Below are 13,231 nucleotides of genomic sequence, written 5' to 3' on the forward strand. Positions count from 1 at the left end.
GATCCCGTTTCCTATCTATCCTTGCCACGAAACTTATGCTTCAACGAAGTTTAAAATGTGCAATGAAAAATCATCAAAAACACGTCGTATGCAAAGCATGTGACAAGTTAACTGTTGTTAGTCACGACAGTTAAAGTGAGACAAATTCAGGAGGCTTTTGTTTTCTCTCTATTTTATGCAGCTTGGAAGAGTTTTGTGTAAACACAAAGTTCATTGTGGGGTTTTGTGAAATCCACAGTAAAATTGCCTTTTGGTAATGAAAGAAAGTCCGCCATTGAATCGGCAATACTCCCCCTCAACTTCCATTAGAAGTATATATATATACAATTGCCCTTTGAATGGCTGTATTGAAACTGCAATCCTTTCCTTGTTACTTCTCACTAAATCCAATTGTTTCAAAGAGTAAGGTTTCTGTTCACGTGAAGTAGTGATAATTTACAAGGGGAGATAAATATATGACCAAGAAAAAAGAAAACACAAAAGAAACTCTAATGAATCTATCTCATAACCTTCGTACTCCTTAGTTTGGTATCTTTTAACTTGCTTGAACGAAGCATTTAAAGACCTGCAGAAATGTGAGTCATATATTAGGACAGCATCTGTTGGGAATAAGATGTAGATTTACAGAACTCTTTTCGATTCGGTAACTTGAAAATGGCCTGGAAAAAGCTAAGATGTTCAACGTTGTGTCTTCCAGAAGATTAAAAAGAAAAATAAACAAGGGCGAACAAACACAAGATTTGGGTGGGCATTGTGTGAAGAACCTTGGAGAATGGAATTCCAATAAAATTGCAAATCTGTTGCATTTAAGTTGTCTGCAGCTTGAGTTCAATTAGTTCTTGTAACCTGAATTTTGCATGGAGATGTTGCCGGTTTTCAAAATGTCTAGCTATTTCATGGTGCATTCTACTTATTAATCCTGTATCTACTTCTCACCATCTGGATACACTATTAAATAGGAGGAACCACAAGAATGAGAGTAAAAGTTTCTTACGAGGAAAAATTAATTAAGCACCCTGATTCATCTCAATTATTGGTGGTAAATAACGAGACCAACTAAATAGAGGGACTTATTTTGATCAAAAAAAGGTTTTGTGAAGAGAAGACTAGAGCACTTTAATGAATTGAAAACCTTTATATTTTATGGCTGAAATCTCTTGGGCTTATATAGGCCCCTACAAACACAACCTTACACATAACCCCCTACATATTACTAATATGTCAACACTCCTCCTCAAGATGGGCGAAAGATATCCACTAAGCCCATCTTGTCACATCCTCTAATCATATCTACCGAGCTAAGTCCCTTAGTCAGACAGTCTGCTGTCTGATCTTTAGTTGGAACATGACTTAACTCTGGTAGTCCACTGTCCAGCTTCTCTTTGATGAAGAACCTATCGATCTCGATGTGTTTGGTTCTATCATGCTGCACTGGATTGTTGGCGATACTGATGGCTGACTACCACAACTTTATCTTGGCTCATTGATCCAGATTTAGCTCCACCAACATTCTCTTCAGCCACAACAACTCTGCAACTCCCAAGGCCATAGCTCTATATTCCGCCTCAGCTGTCGATCTAGCTATCACTGACTGCTTCTTGCTCTTCCACGAGACCAAGTTGCCTCCTATAAAGATGCGGTATCCTGAGGTGGACCTCCTGTCATCAGCACAGTTAGCCCAATCAGAGATACAATAACCCTCAATGCTCACATGTTCATTCTTCCTGAATATCTGTCCTTTTTCGGGGGCACTCTTCAAATACCTTAGAATCTGGTCAACTGCATCCATATAACCCTTCCTCGGATCATGCATGTAGCGGCTCACCACGCTCACTGCAAAGGAGATATCGGGACGTGTGTGACTCAAATAGATCAACCTACCCACCAGCCTCTGGTATCTGTCACGATCAACTGGTTCTCCAGCCTCAGCCCCCATTTTGAACTTCTGGTCGATCGGTGTAGTTGCAGGTTTACACCCTTACATTCTTGTCTCTTTGAGAAGATCCAATGCATACTTCTTTTGGGAGAGGATAATCCCCTCCGCTCCTCGAGTTATCTCTATTCCAAGAAAGTGTCGAAGCAAGCCAAAATCTTTCACCTCGAATTCCTTACCCAGTCTCACTTTGAGTTGGGCAATCTCCTTCTCATCATCCCCTGTAATAATCATATCATCCACACATACCGTAAGCATGGTAATGTGACCTCCACTCCATCGAAAGAATACGGTATGATCGATGTTAATCTGCTGGTACTCCATACCTATCATAGTCCTCCTGAATCTGTCGAACCAAACATGAGGAGACTGCTTCAGCCCATAGAGAGACTTCTTCAATCTGCAAACCTTGCCCACTGTCTAATCTATGTCGAATCCTGATGGTATCTTCATGTATACCTCTTCCACTAGATCTCCATGAAGAAATGCATTCTTCACATCTAGTTGGTGTAGCTTCCATGCACCATTTATTGCCAGAGAGATCAAGGTCCGAACAGTGCTCATCTTTACCACCGGTGCAAAAGTCTCATCATAGTCGATGCCATATGTCTGACTGTACTCTTTGCCACCAGACGAGCCTTGTAGCGCTCAACCTGTCCATCTGGATTCTGCTTCGTAGTGAAGACCCACTTGCATCCAACTTCTTTCTTCCATTCTGGTAGTTTTACTAACTCCCAAGTGTGGTTCTTCTCAAGAGCCCCTAGCTCCTCGTGCATAGCCGCTTTTCACTTTGGATCCTTCTTAGCAACCTGCCAATTGTTAGGTACAGTAACAGAGTCTAATGATGTAATAAATGCTCCATGTACAATAGAGATGTTAGAATATGATATAAACTGGGCAAGATCCTAACCATATCTATCGGGAGGATTTCCCGCATTGCTGCGAGTAGTCCTCCGTACTGATATTGGTGTGGGAGGAGTAAGGAGAGGAATAATATCACATTGGGAGGAATCTGGTGGTGGTGTAGGTATCTCAGGAGTCGGAGCAGGCATTGGCAAGAGATTTGGTACCAGTGGCACTGTAGGTACTGTTCCTGCAGTTTGCTTCCCCTTCCTACTATAGGTAAATAGCTCCCCCTGAACCGTGAGCCTAACACCTCTTGTCACCTTCTCCTCTTCTTCTTTATTCTCCTACTCCTCCTCATCCAATTCTTCCTCCCAAGAAATCGATAGAGAAATCGATTTCTCCACATTATTCTCCACATTGTTCACCTGCCTCTTACCATTCTCCCCCTCTCGCCTCATACTTCCAATATCGGGCGAGTCACCAACGAATGAAGTTACCTCCCGGGTGTAATATGGCTCGAGTTCTCGAAAGTGTACATCTATGCTCACAAAAAGTCTCTTCTCCACCGGGCTCCAGCAAACATATCCCTTATGAGTAGCAGAATATCCCACAAAGATGCACTTCACCGCTCTAGGGATAAGCTTCTCGACGGATAACCTGTTGTCCTTCACAAAGTACACACAGCCAAACACCTTCAGTGGAAGAATCCCACCATTATCTCCCTTCAACGTCTCACACGGAGACTTCTAATCCAACACTCTCGAGGACATTCTGTTGATCAGCTGAGCTGCGGTCAACACTGCTTGCCCCCATAATGTTTCTGAGACATTCATGGAGATCATCATGCTTCTAGCAACCTCTAAAAAATGTCTGTTTTTTCTTTCCGTTATCCCATTCTGAGCTGGTGTGTATGGACACGTAGTCTGATGTTGTATTCCCTGAGCTGACAAGTATTTTTCAAGCGCTCTGTTGGTATACTCTGTCCCATTATCAGACCTCAATACCTTCACCACTGCTCCGTATTGAGTCTGAACATACCTATGAAAGTTTTGAAAATAACCAAACACTTCACTCTTATTTTTCATCAAGTATAACCAAGTAACGCGAGAGAAGCAATCAATGAAGGTAACAAAATACTTGTATCCATTCATAGAACTTGTGGAACAAGGCCCCCAAACATCTGAATGTATCAGGTCAAATGCATGAGAACTCCTATGACCAAAACTAACATAAGAGCTTCTAGTAAGCTTTCCAAACTCACATGCATCGTACACAAGTTTCTGTTTATTAGCTTTCTGTTTATTTGCTTTCTCAAACAAAGATGGATACAACCTACTTAAAACACTAAAGGATGAGTATCCCAAGCGCTGGTGATGAAGCATCAACACACTCTCAGTACTCATCTCAGATCCTACTCCTGCTCTCTCTACCATTGACACCAACGCCGAGTCCAGCCCTTCACGATCCAGGTACCATAGTCCACTACTCCATGTGCTAGTCCTAAGTCTCCGTCCTGTCTCCTTCTCCTGGAAGATCACCTTGAGAATGTTAAAAGAAACAATACATTTTAGTTAGAGTATGATAGCACTAATGGACAAAAGATTGACTGGAAAGGAAGGAGCATGTAAAACATTGGACAAAGTTATAAACCTATACAATTGACTGTACCCTTACCAATCACTGGCTAAAATATACCATCAGCTGTTTGGATATTATCAGCCGATGCTAGGTGAGTATACGATGAGAACTCACTAGCATTACCTGTCACATGTCGAGACGCACTGGAGTTGACTATTCATTCTGATAATCTACCAGGAGACATAGAAGCAAGAGCATGTATGTCATCAGTACCTTTGGTCGGATGAGCATAAGTAGCAGTATTGCCTCTGATGAAGAACGAAGTGGATGCCTCCTCAGTCCCACTCCTCATGTCTCCATCTCTTGCTACTTTCTGCTTCCTCCTGAGTATCTCCAGGAGAGCATGATCCTCCTCAGTAAAGACCACCTCAGCTGCTTCTTCTCCTTCTGCTACCATCAGATTCGCCCGGTTGCCTGCTCTTCTTTCACCTCGTTGACCCCCACGGTCACGACCACCAACTCCGAACTGTCCACGTCCATCCAAATCTTCTTCCTTGGGTGGCTTGGTGTAAGCATGCCTTAGATGACCCATTTCACAGTAGTTGTAGCACTGCCGAGTCTCCTCCTTGGATCTACTGTTGCTAGAGACCGCTAATGCTTACTTCACCACAGGAAGTCCACCTGTCCCCGCTTGCAGCCTAATGCAAGTCTCCTCCTGAATCATGACCGAGACTACCTCCTTAAGTGTGGGAATCTTCGGCTGAGCTAGCAGCAATGCAATCCTCTGATCAAACTCTGATACCATCCCCTTGAGAAACACCATAGTCCTCTCCTGTAGAAAGGCTTCTCGCTCCTTACACTTCGGGTTCTTGCAGCTCGTCCGAGGTGAGAAGTGATCATAATCTAGCCACATGCGCTCCAACTCTGTGGCATACTCCTGTACAGTCCTCTCTCCCTGGACTGTGGCATCGATCTCTCCTTTGATTTGGAACACCCTCAGATTATTCCCCACCCCATCATAGGTCCTCCTCAGCTTCTCCCAGACATCCTTCACCTTCTTAATACCATCCACTGTGGCGACGATCGACTGGACCAATGAGTTGAGGAGCCAGATGTACACCAACATATGAATGAACTTCTACTCATCTCTTCCCATCGAGGTCTCAGACGGCTCTGTCTTCTCTCCTGTCAAGTACCCCTCCAGGTTCCTCCCTGCAAGGATGTATTTCACCCGTCATGACCAGCCCAGGTAAGTAGCCAGTCCATCAAGCTTCAGATCGATGGGTGGAAGTTCTAACTTCGTCGGTGACCTTGTCGCGCTCTCACCAGCCGACAACTTCATCAACAGCATCAAAGTTGAGACCTTCGCGGGGTTCAACTTCTTGATGATCTCCTCCATCTATCTAGATCAACCACTGGTTCTCCTTCTCTTCGAACCCTTGTTGTGCGCAGTGAAAATTTCGGCAACACTTCTGTTGCACAACAAGAGTAATATCTCAACTAAATTCTCGTTTTTCAAAGGAAACAAGAATCAAAAGTGATGTATCTCAACACCGTGAGATATACACTATCCCTCTCATCAGTTCTAGGACTAAAATGTCAAGTAAATCTAACAAGCTACACATCCTCTCATCACTTCTATGACTGATATATCGAGGGAATCTATCACGCTACACATCATCGGCACTGCCACCTTGTGGAGCACGGCGAGCGGGAGCGCAACGGTTTAGCGAGCAGCAGCCAGCAACAGCAGACAGCAGCGTAAGACAAAAGAACGCGCGCGCGGCGTAGCAGCAACGACAGCGGAAGCGCGGGACACAGCAGCAGGCCAGCGCGCGCGCGGCAGCAGTACGTGCGCCGGGGTGAGGTGGACAGTGGCTAGGGTTTGGGGTGGCTGTGAGTCGGAGGCACTAGGGCGGCGGCTAGGGTTAGGGTTATGAGGATGGTGGCAGCTAGGGTTTTGACTCTGATACCATAATGAATTGAAAACCCTTATATTTTATGGCTAAAATCTCTTGGGCTTATATAGGCCCCTACAAACACAACCTTACACAACCGCCTACATATTACTAATATGTCAACACACTTGGTATCAATCAATACATTTTTTTGGTCAATTGAACCGACTCCCTGCAATACATTGTGTCGCGCTTACTAGTGTAGTTCCATTGCTGCAGATAGATACTCGAGTCAAATTTTTTGACTTTTTTACCTTGGTGAAATTTGGGCAGATATTACCCCGAGGTGAAAATAGCGAGCCTCGTAAAGGGTAGAAGAGTCAAAAAGTTTAACCGGGGCTATTTTCAACAAGGAACATACATGGCTAGTAAGTTCAAAACAACGATACTACACGAGTCTGTGTGTCTGTGCGCAATTAACCCTATAGCTTTTTGGTGATGCAAGAAGTAGAGTGAGGCTTCATCAAGGAAATAGATCAGCAAAATCAGTGAACAGAACTTCATTGGTTAGTGAGAACTTACAAACAATGATGTAAAGTCAATAGCTAGAAATCAATCTCTGAACCGGCATCAGAACCATGTTTGCTTTCTGCGGGTGTGTTTCTTTGAGAAGTCCTCTTTGTGCGCACGAGAGGGCTAGTTTCTTCCTGATCAATGGCAACTGGGTTCTCGACCTTGTCCTTTTGGAAAACCGGGTGAATGTATGCATCTTGAAGGTAAGCTCTCAAATTTAAGTTTGGCTCGGTAGCCTGCTCTAATGTATCCTTCACCATTGCATCCTGTAAAGAGAAGTTTCGAAGAACAATTTAGAAAATGTGTATGCTTAAAGCCTTTGTTAATTAATTTAGATAAGAACATTGCACTTGAGAGGGCAAAGTTCTAAGAAGACCTCATTGTTTAAACATTGGTAAATTTCACGAAACCTTCAATACTTTGGGGTGTTCCCCACAAAATCCTGCAATACTTTGAGGCGTTTCTCATGAACCTCCCAATGCTTTGTTTTTTGTATTCCCCCCTCCTTTTACTCAACATCAAAGACATTTCTCACATAACCCCCGATGGCCTTAGGGAAAAAAAAAATTCCTTTTTTTTCACATTTTAATTTCTTCTTTTACCAAAAAAACCCTCACAATTTCTTAACATCTGTCTCCGGCAACCAACGGTGAGGGTAGGGTAGGAATTTCTTTGTTTTACAAAAATAAATAAAAGAATGAAAAAGAAGATTTTTTTTTTTTTTTTTGCAAAGTATTGGGAGTGTTACAAATTTTTAAAATGGGAAGTAATATTTGTCAAAAGAGAACGGTGTATCATACAAAATATACGGATTATGACAAACCTGCAATGGGAACTTTACAAATGCGGGCTCAAATCGATTCTTGCAGTATATGTGAAACCATATGGTCAATACCGGGAGGGCGAGGAGCAAGGGCGTAGAATGAGATGCTTTTTTGGTACTCAACAAGCCCATGAGCAGAAGCTGTGATACTATAATTGCAGTTATCAAGCGCCTTTGTACGTCTGGCCAGAATGCTGCCCCGCTCTCATACTGTTGGTTGTAGACGTTTATAATCTTGCAATAGGAAAAAAAAAAACATGGAACTTCAATGTAGTATACAAATGGGAATTCAATTTATACTACAATGCGCATCAGCTTGATTTAGCATTATAGCATTAGCTTAAGAGTGTATAGGATAATATGCAAGTAAAACAATGGAAGAACAATGTCTGTGCAAACAAAAAAACTAAAAGAAAAGAGGAAAATAATGAAAAAGAAAAAAAAATACATACAAATAATAACTACTGTGTGCGCTACTCAAAATTGTTTTTTCAGCAAAAGTTAGGACAATACCACTTAGTTTCCAAATAATGAAATTCCCTCGTAGGAGTCTTATAATTTTAGATACTTACTACCAAATATTTTATAAGTTGGTTAATTAAAGAATGTTCTCGCATGCACACATTCTGCCTCCATCGTGGTCCCTTAAAATGTCGACTATAGCTTATAAAAGGTTTTCGCAATAGCTCGAATGCCCTGATCAATAGGATAGTTTCAGCGTTGCAGGGCATCTCGATGGGTGTAACTCAACTGTATTCCTGTCGATCTATTTCAAGGGTATAAACTCTTAAATCGTTGCACGAAGCGTAGAAGTTCATTTGTTATTGAAGTCATTAAACACTGTATTTCTACATAATGTGATTGGCAGAACTTAACAAGGCAATGATAAAAAGTAGAGACTGTTGTGCGCAGCGAAAATTTCGGCAACACCTCGACGCAACAAGAGAGTAAGATCACAATAGGAATTCCTGTTTCACGAAGGAAATAAGAATCAAAAGCAAAATATCTCAACAAAGTGGGATATCAGCTCTTCCTCTCATCAGTTCTAGGATTGACCTGTCGAGGGAACCTAAATAAGCTATTACAAATCACACAAACAGCGAGACAACCAATTTTACGTGGTTCGACAAATTGCCTACGTCCACGGGGCAAGGAGGGGGGAGATATACTATTAGAGAGAGGGAGAATACAAATAGGGTTTACAATCACACAAATTAAACCCTCACACAAACTCTTAAATCTCTCACAAATATCTCCACCAATGGATGCTCAAAACCCTAACAAAAGCCACTGCAAAATTTCTCCACATGCTATAGCCGCCAAACCTCTGCTCATGAACCCCTTTTGCACCTGCTGCGACTTTTCCCCTTCTGATCTTGCACGCCAACCTAGGGCATGAATGAAACAGATATATATATAGTTGTGATCATATCGGGTGGGCCTGCAATTTCATCTCCTCACGCGGTTTTCATTGAGAGCGGAAAAGGTTGTGGCCCCTACTTTTGCACGAGATACATTCTCAGTTGGGTTGATGTTCACGTGATCTCATGAACAAGTTCACAATTCTTCACCTCGACGAAGTTTTCCCAAAACCGAGCCGACACCAAAATAACCAAATGTCTCACTTGTTGTGTCCAGTGCGAAGTGAAACAACTCACAATAACGGACTCAATCCACAACAAGTCGATACCCAAATGAGAATGCGAACAAACTCCAAACGTCGGTATCTACTCACCAAATCGACTGCATCATAAATTACTGCCTACGTATCCTCTTGCCCAAGAAATCAAGCCACCCGTAGTTTATCTAAATGGCCGCTAACGGCCTCAACAATCACGAATGTGCAATAAGTTTCGACAATGATCAAACTTATTGCTCGGAACCACCTTAGTAAGCATATCCGTCGGATTATCCTTCGTGTGGACTTTCACTATCTCCACATCTCTATCTTCAAGAACATCCCGAAAGAAGTGATAACGAACGTCAATGTGCTTCGTCCTCGCATGAAAAACCTGATTCTTCGCCAAATAGATAGCACTCATGCTATCATAATGAATAGTGACGGACCATTGCGATATACCAAGTTCCTCTAAAAGTCCTCGAAGCCAAATAGCCTCATTCACAACCTCCGTAACCGCCATATACTCTGCCTCTGTCGTAGACAAAGCCACCGTAGACTGTAAGGTTCATATCTAACACACTGACGCACGGGTCAAAGTGAACATATACCCCGTAGTAGACCGGCATTTATCCAAATCCCCGGCATAATCCGAATCAACATAGCCAATGCACAACTGACCACCTCTAGTGTCCCACTCATAAACCAAATCAACATTGAGCGTACCTTGAATGTACCTCAAAATCCATCTCCCGACGTCCCAATGACCCACTCCTGGATCGTGCATGTATCTCAAAACCATGCTCACCGCTTGTGACAAATCTGGCCTCGTACATACCATCGCGTACATCAAGCTCCTAACCACGCTCGCATATGGAGTATTCGACATCAACTCTCGATTTTCAACTGTCTTCGGTAAAAGATCAACTGAAAGCTTCAAATGAGCTCCCAATGGTACACTAACTGACTTTGTATCCATGCTAACATGAAATCGCTGTAGAACCTTCTTCAAATAAGCCACATGTATCAAATAAATTCTGTCATTCTTCTTGTCTCTATCGATCTTTATTCCTAAAATACGCTTCGCCTCACCCAAATCATTTCTCTCAAACTTCTTTAAAAGGTATGCCTTCAACTCATCTATAGCAGATCTAGAAATAGAGACAACCAAAACATGTCATCGACATAAAGTAACAAATAGATGTACGCACCTTCTTTCAACTTGTGAAAATATACGCAAGGATAAAACTGGCTCCGAGTGTACGAATGACCAATCATAGAACCATCGAATCGTCTATACCACTATTGAGGAGACTGCTTCAAACCGTATAGCGATTTCTTCAATTTGCAAATCAATTTTTCCTTCACTGCAGCTCGGAATCCCAATGGCTAAGTCATATATATTTCTTCATCAAGATCACCATGAAGAAATACCGTTCCCAATGGCTAAGTCATATATATTTCTTCATCAAGATCACCATGAAGAAATACCGTCTTCACATCCAACTGATCTAACTCCTCTTCATCAAGATCACCATGAAGAAATACCGTCTTCACATCCAACTGATCTAACTCCAAATCATACTGTATCACCAAATCTAGCAAAATCCGAATTGAAGAATGCTTTACTACCGGAGAGAAAACCTCATTATAATCTATTCATTCCTCCTGTGCATAGCCCTTCGCAACCAACCTAGCCTTGAACCTTAATGGAGTGCCTTCAATGCCCTCTTTCTTCGTGTATACCCACTTGCAACCAATTACCTTCTACCCCTTTGGAAGCTCAACAAGCTCCCACGTATCATTCTTGTGAAGAGACTCCATCTCCTCCTGTATAGTTACCTGCCACGAATCGGCCTCCGAACTCTGCTCGGCCTCTTTGAATGTAGTAGGCACCAATGTAGGCAATAAAAATCGCCTTTAAATCCTTATCAGAGAAGTTCAGAACAAAACTGCTAAAACCTCACCCGAAATAGCGAAAAAGGGGAAAACGCAGATATCTCCCAAACCGTAAGGAATTTGGCAAAACGGAGGAAGCGAACCGAAGCCTTCGGCTTGGTTCGGATGGCTCCATCTCGTCGAGATAGGCGATTTTCATATATAATTCGTCCAATTCCGACTTACGGTTTGAAAGTTACGGCCTATTCTTCAATCCATGCTCAGGAGCTCGCCTGCAACTCAAATTCGCCTGCAGTCCCAAATCCGCCTGCAGACCCAAGTCTGCCTGCGCACCTGAGCTCGCCTGCAAACCCAGTTCGCCTGCTAGCTCGCCTGCAGACCCAAGTCCGCCTGCAGTCCCAAACTCACCTGCAGACCCAGTTCGCCTGCAAGCTCGCCTGCAGACCCAAGCTGCAGACTCGCCAGCTCACTGTCAACTGCCCACTTGGAGTATGGGAACAGTTACATCAGTGGTCAAATCCCACAAATCAAGGGAGAGGGCACAATACTCCAGGCCCGTCAGATGGCCGTCCACAGTACGAATGAGCGGACAGGCGCCGAAACAGCCTGCACCCTCATAAATGCGGCTCACCTCAGTTGTCCAGGTGAAGGGACGAGAGCCGCCAACGCTCGGTGGTTGGTCAGATCCACGCAAGCATCTGACAGCCGTTGTCACGCATACGAGGAGGGGCTTTCCCACTCCTATGTAGTGTGATGCATAGCACAGCTCTTCGAATGACCATTGACGGTACGAATGAACAGCAGGACGTCTCCGAACAACGTGTGGTCACATCCCATAATTCAAGGAGCAGTCAAGCTATCTCCCTCACCTCTATTAGTGGTCAAATCCCATGAATCAAGGGAGAGCCCATGCCATCCCTTGCCTGTTAAAACCCATCTTCAGCAGCATGAAGAAGGGGGATTGGCCGTTGCATATTCTGCTGGCTAATCTCCCAAAGGTTGAACCTGGACCTTTGCCAAAGGCTCCCTCATTTGAGAACCGAAGCTCCGGCTCCGGCATCAACTTCGATCGGATCGTCCAAGGGAAGCAGACTCGGCACGAGCACCGAGCGAGGCATCCTATCGCCACCTAAAGTCCCCACACAAAAACAAAGAGGGCCTTCCCTCTGCTTCTGTTGTAAATATTTGATTTGTTAGTTTGTAATAAGCTTTCTTATAAATACAAACGAAACTCCTTCCTTCGGAAGAATCAAATTTTCACCCTACAACCAACTCATCGATACTCTCCCTCGGAAGTGCATATGCAACTACTGTATCGATATACCGTGCTGACATCCATATGTCTCTCCTCTGTCTCCGAATCGTAACAGAATCCTAAACCTGAGCCGTCAGTCTCTGATCCTGCACATTAGTACCCGTATTCTCCGTATCACCATCGTGCTCGCCTGGCGTCACCTCAGTCGGCACTCTAATGGACACTGCACCATCTGGACACTGTGGAGCTGTATCGATCTCCACCATCTGTGATATCTCCTCTGTCGGGTCGCTCTCCACCTGATGAGAGCTGAGAAGCTTTAAGATAGAAGTCTCATCGAATGTGATGTCCCTACTCAGCACAATCTTTCTATTAACTGGATCCCATAGCTTGTATCCCTTTGACACCACGCTTGAATCCTACAAATATGGTCTTCCTAGCTCGAGGTTCAAATTTATTTGTTCTCACATGATAAAATGCAGGGCACCCAAATACCTTGAGCTGGTCATAGTCATGTGCTGGCTCTCCTGACCATATTTTTATAGGTGTCTTCCCTTCAATCGCAGATGAAGACAGCCTATTAATGAGCTGACTCGCATATGTAAGTGCCTCAGCCCAAAAGATCTTATCCAAACCACTCTGCGATAATAAACATCAGACATTCTTCAGCAAAAACTGATTTAGCCTTTCTGCCACCCCATTCTGCTGCGGTATATGACTAACCGTGAAGTATCTCTCTATGCCATCGTCTCGACATAACTGCTGAAAAGGGTCTGAAGTATATTCACCATTATTGTCGGATTACAAC

At 43.5% G+C, this 13,231-nt stretch overlaps 1 protein-coding gene across 1 annotated transcript in view; it reads right to left on the minus strand.

Annotated features, from left to right (window-relative positions):
• Positions 262 to 13,231, minus strand: part of LOC109843785 (CSC1-like protein At4g02900) — a 36,050-nt gene continuing 23,080 nt past the window's right edge. Inside the window, exons 11-13 of the mRNA XM_020412748.1 lie at positions 7,652 to 7,885; positions 6,838 to 7,094; positions 262 to 565 (exon numbers count right to left, since the gene is read on the minus strand). Coding sequence (XP_020268337.1) covers positions 6,861 to 7,094; positions 7,652 to 7,885 — 468 coding nt within the window. The 3' untranslated portion in view covers positions 262 to 565; positions 6,838 to 6,860. The remainder of the gene's footprint in view (positions 566 to 6,837; positions 7,095 to 7,651; positions 7,886 to 13,231) is intronic.

The sequence above is a fragment of the Asparagus officinalis genome, chromosome 5 (genome assembly GCF_001876935.1).
Source record: "Asparagus officinalis chromosome 5, Aspof.V1, whole genome shotgun sequence".
Taxonomy (NCBI): domain Eukaryota; kingdom Viridiplantae; phylum Streptophyta; class Magnoliopsida; order Asparagales; family Asparagaceae; genus Asparagus; species Asparagus officinalis.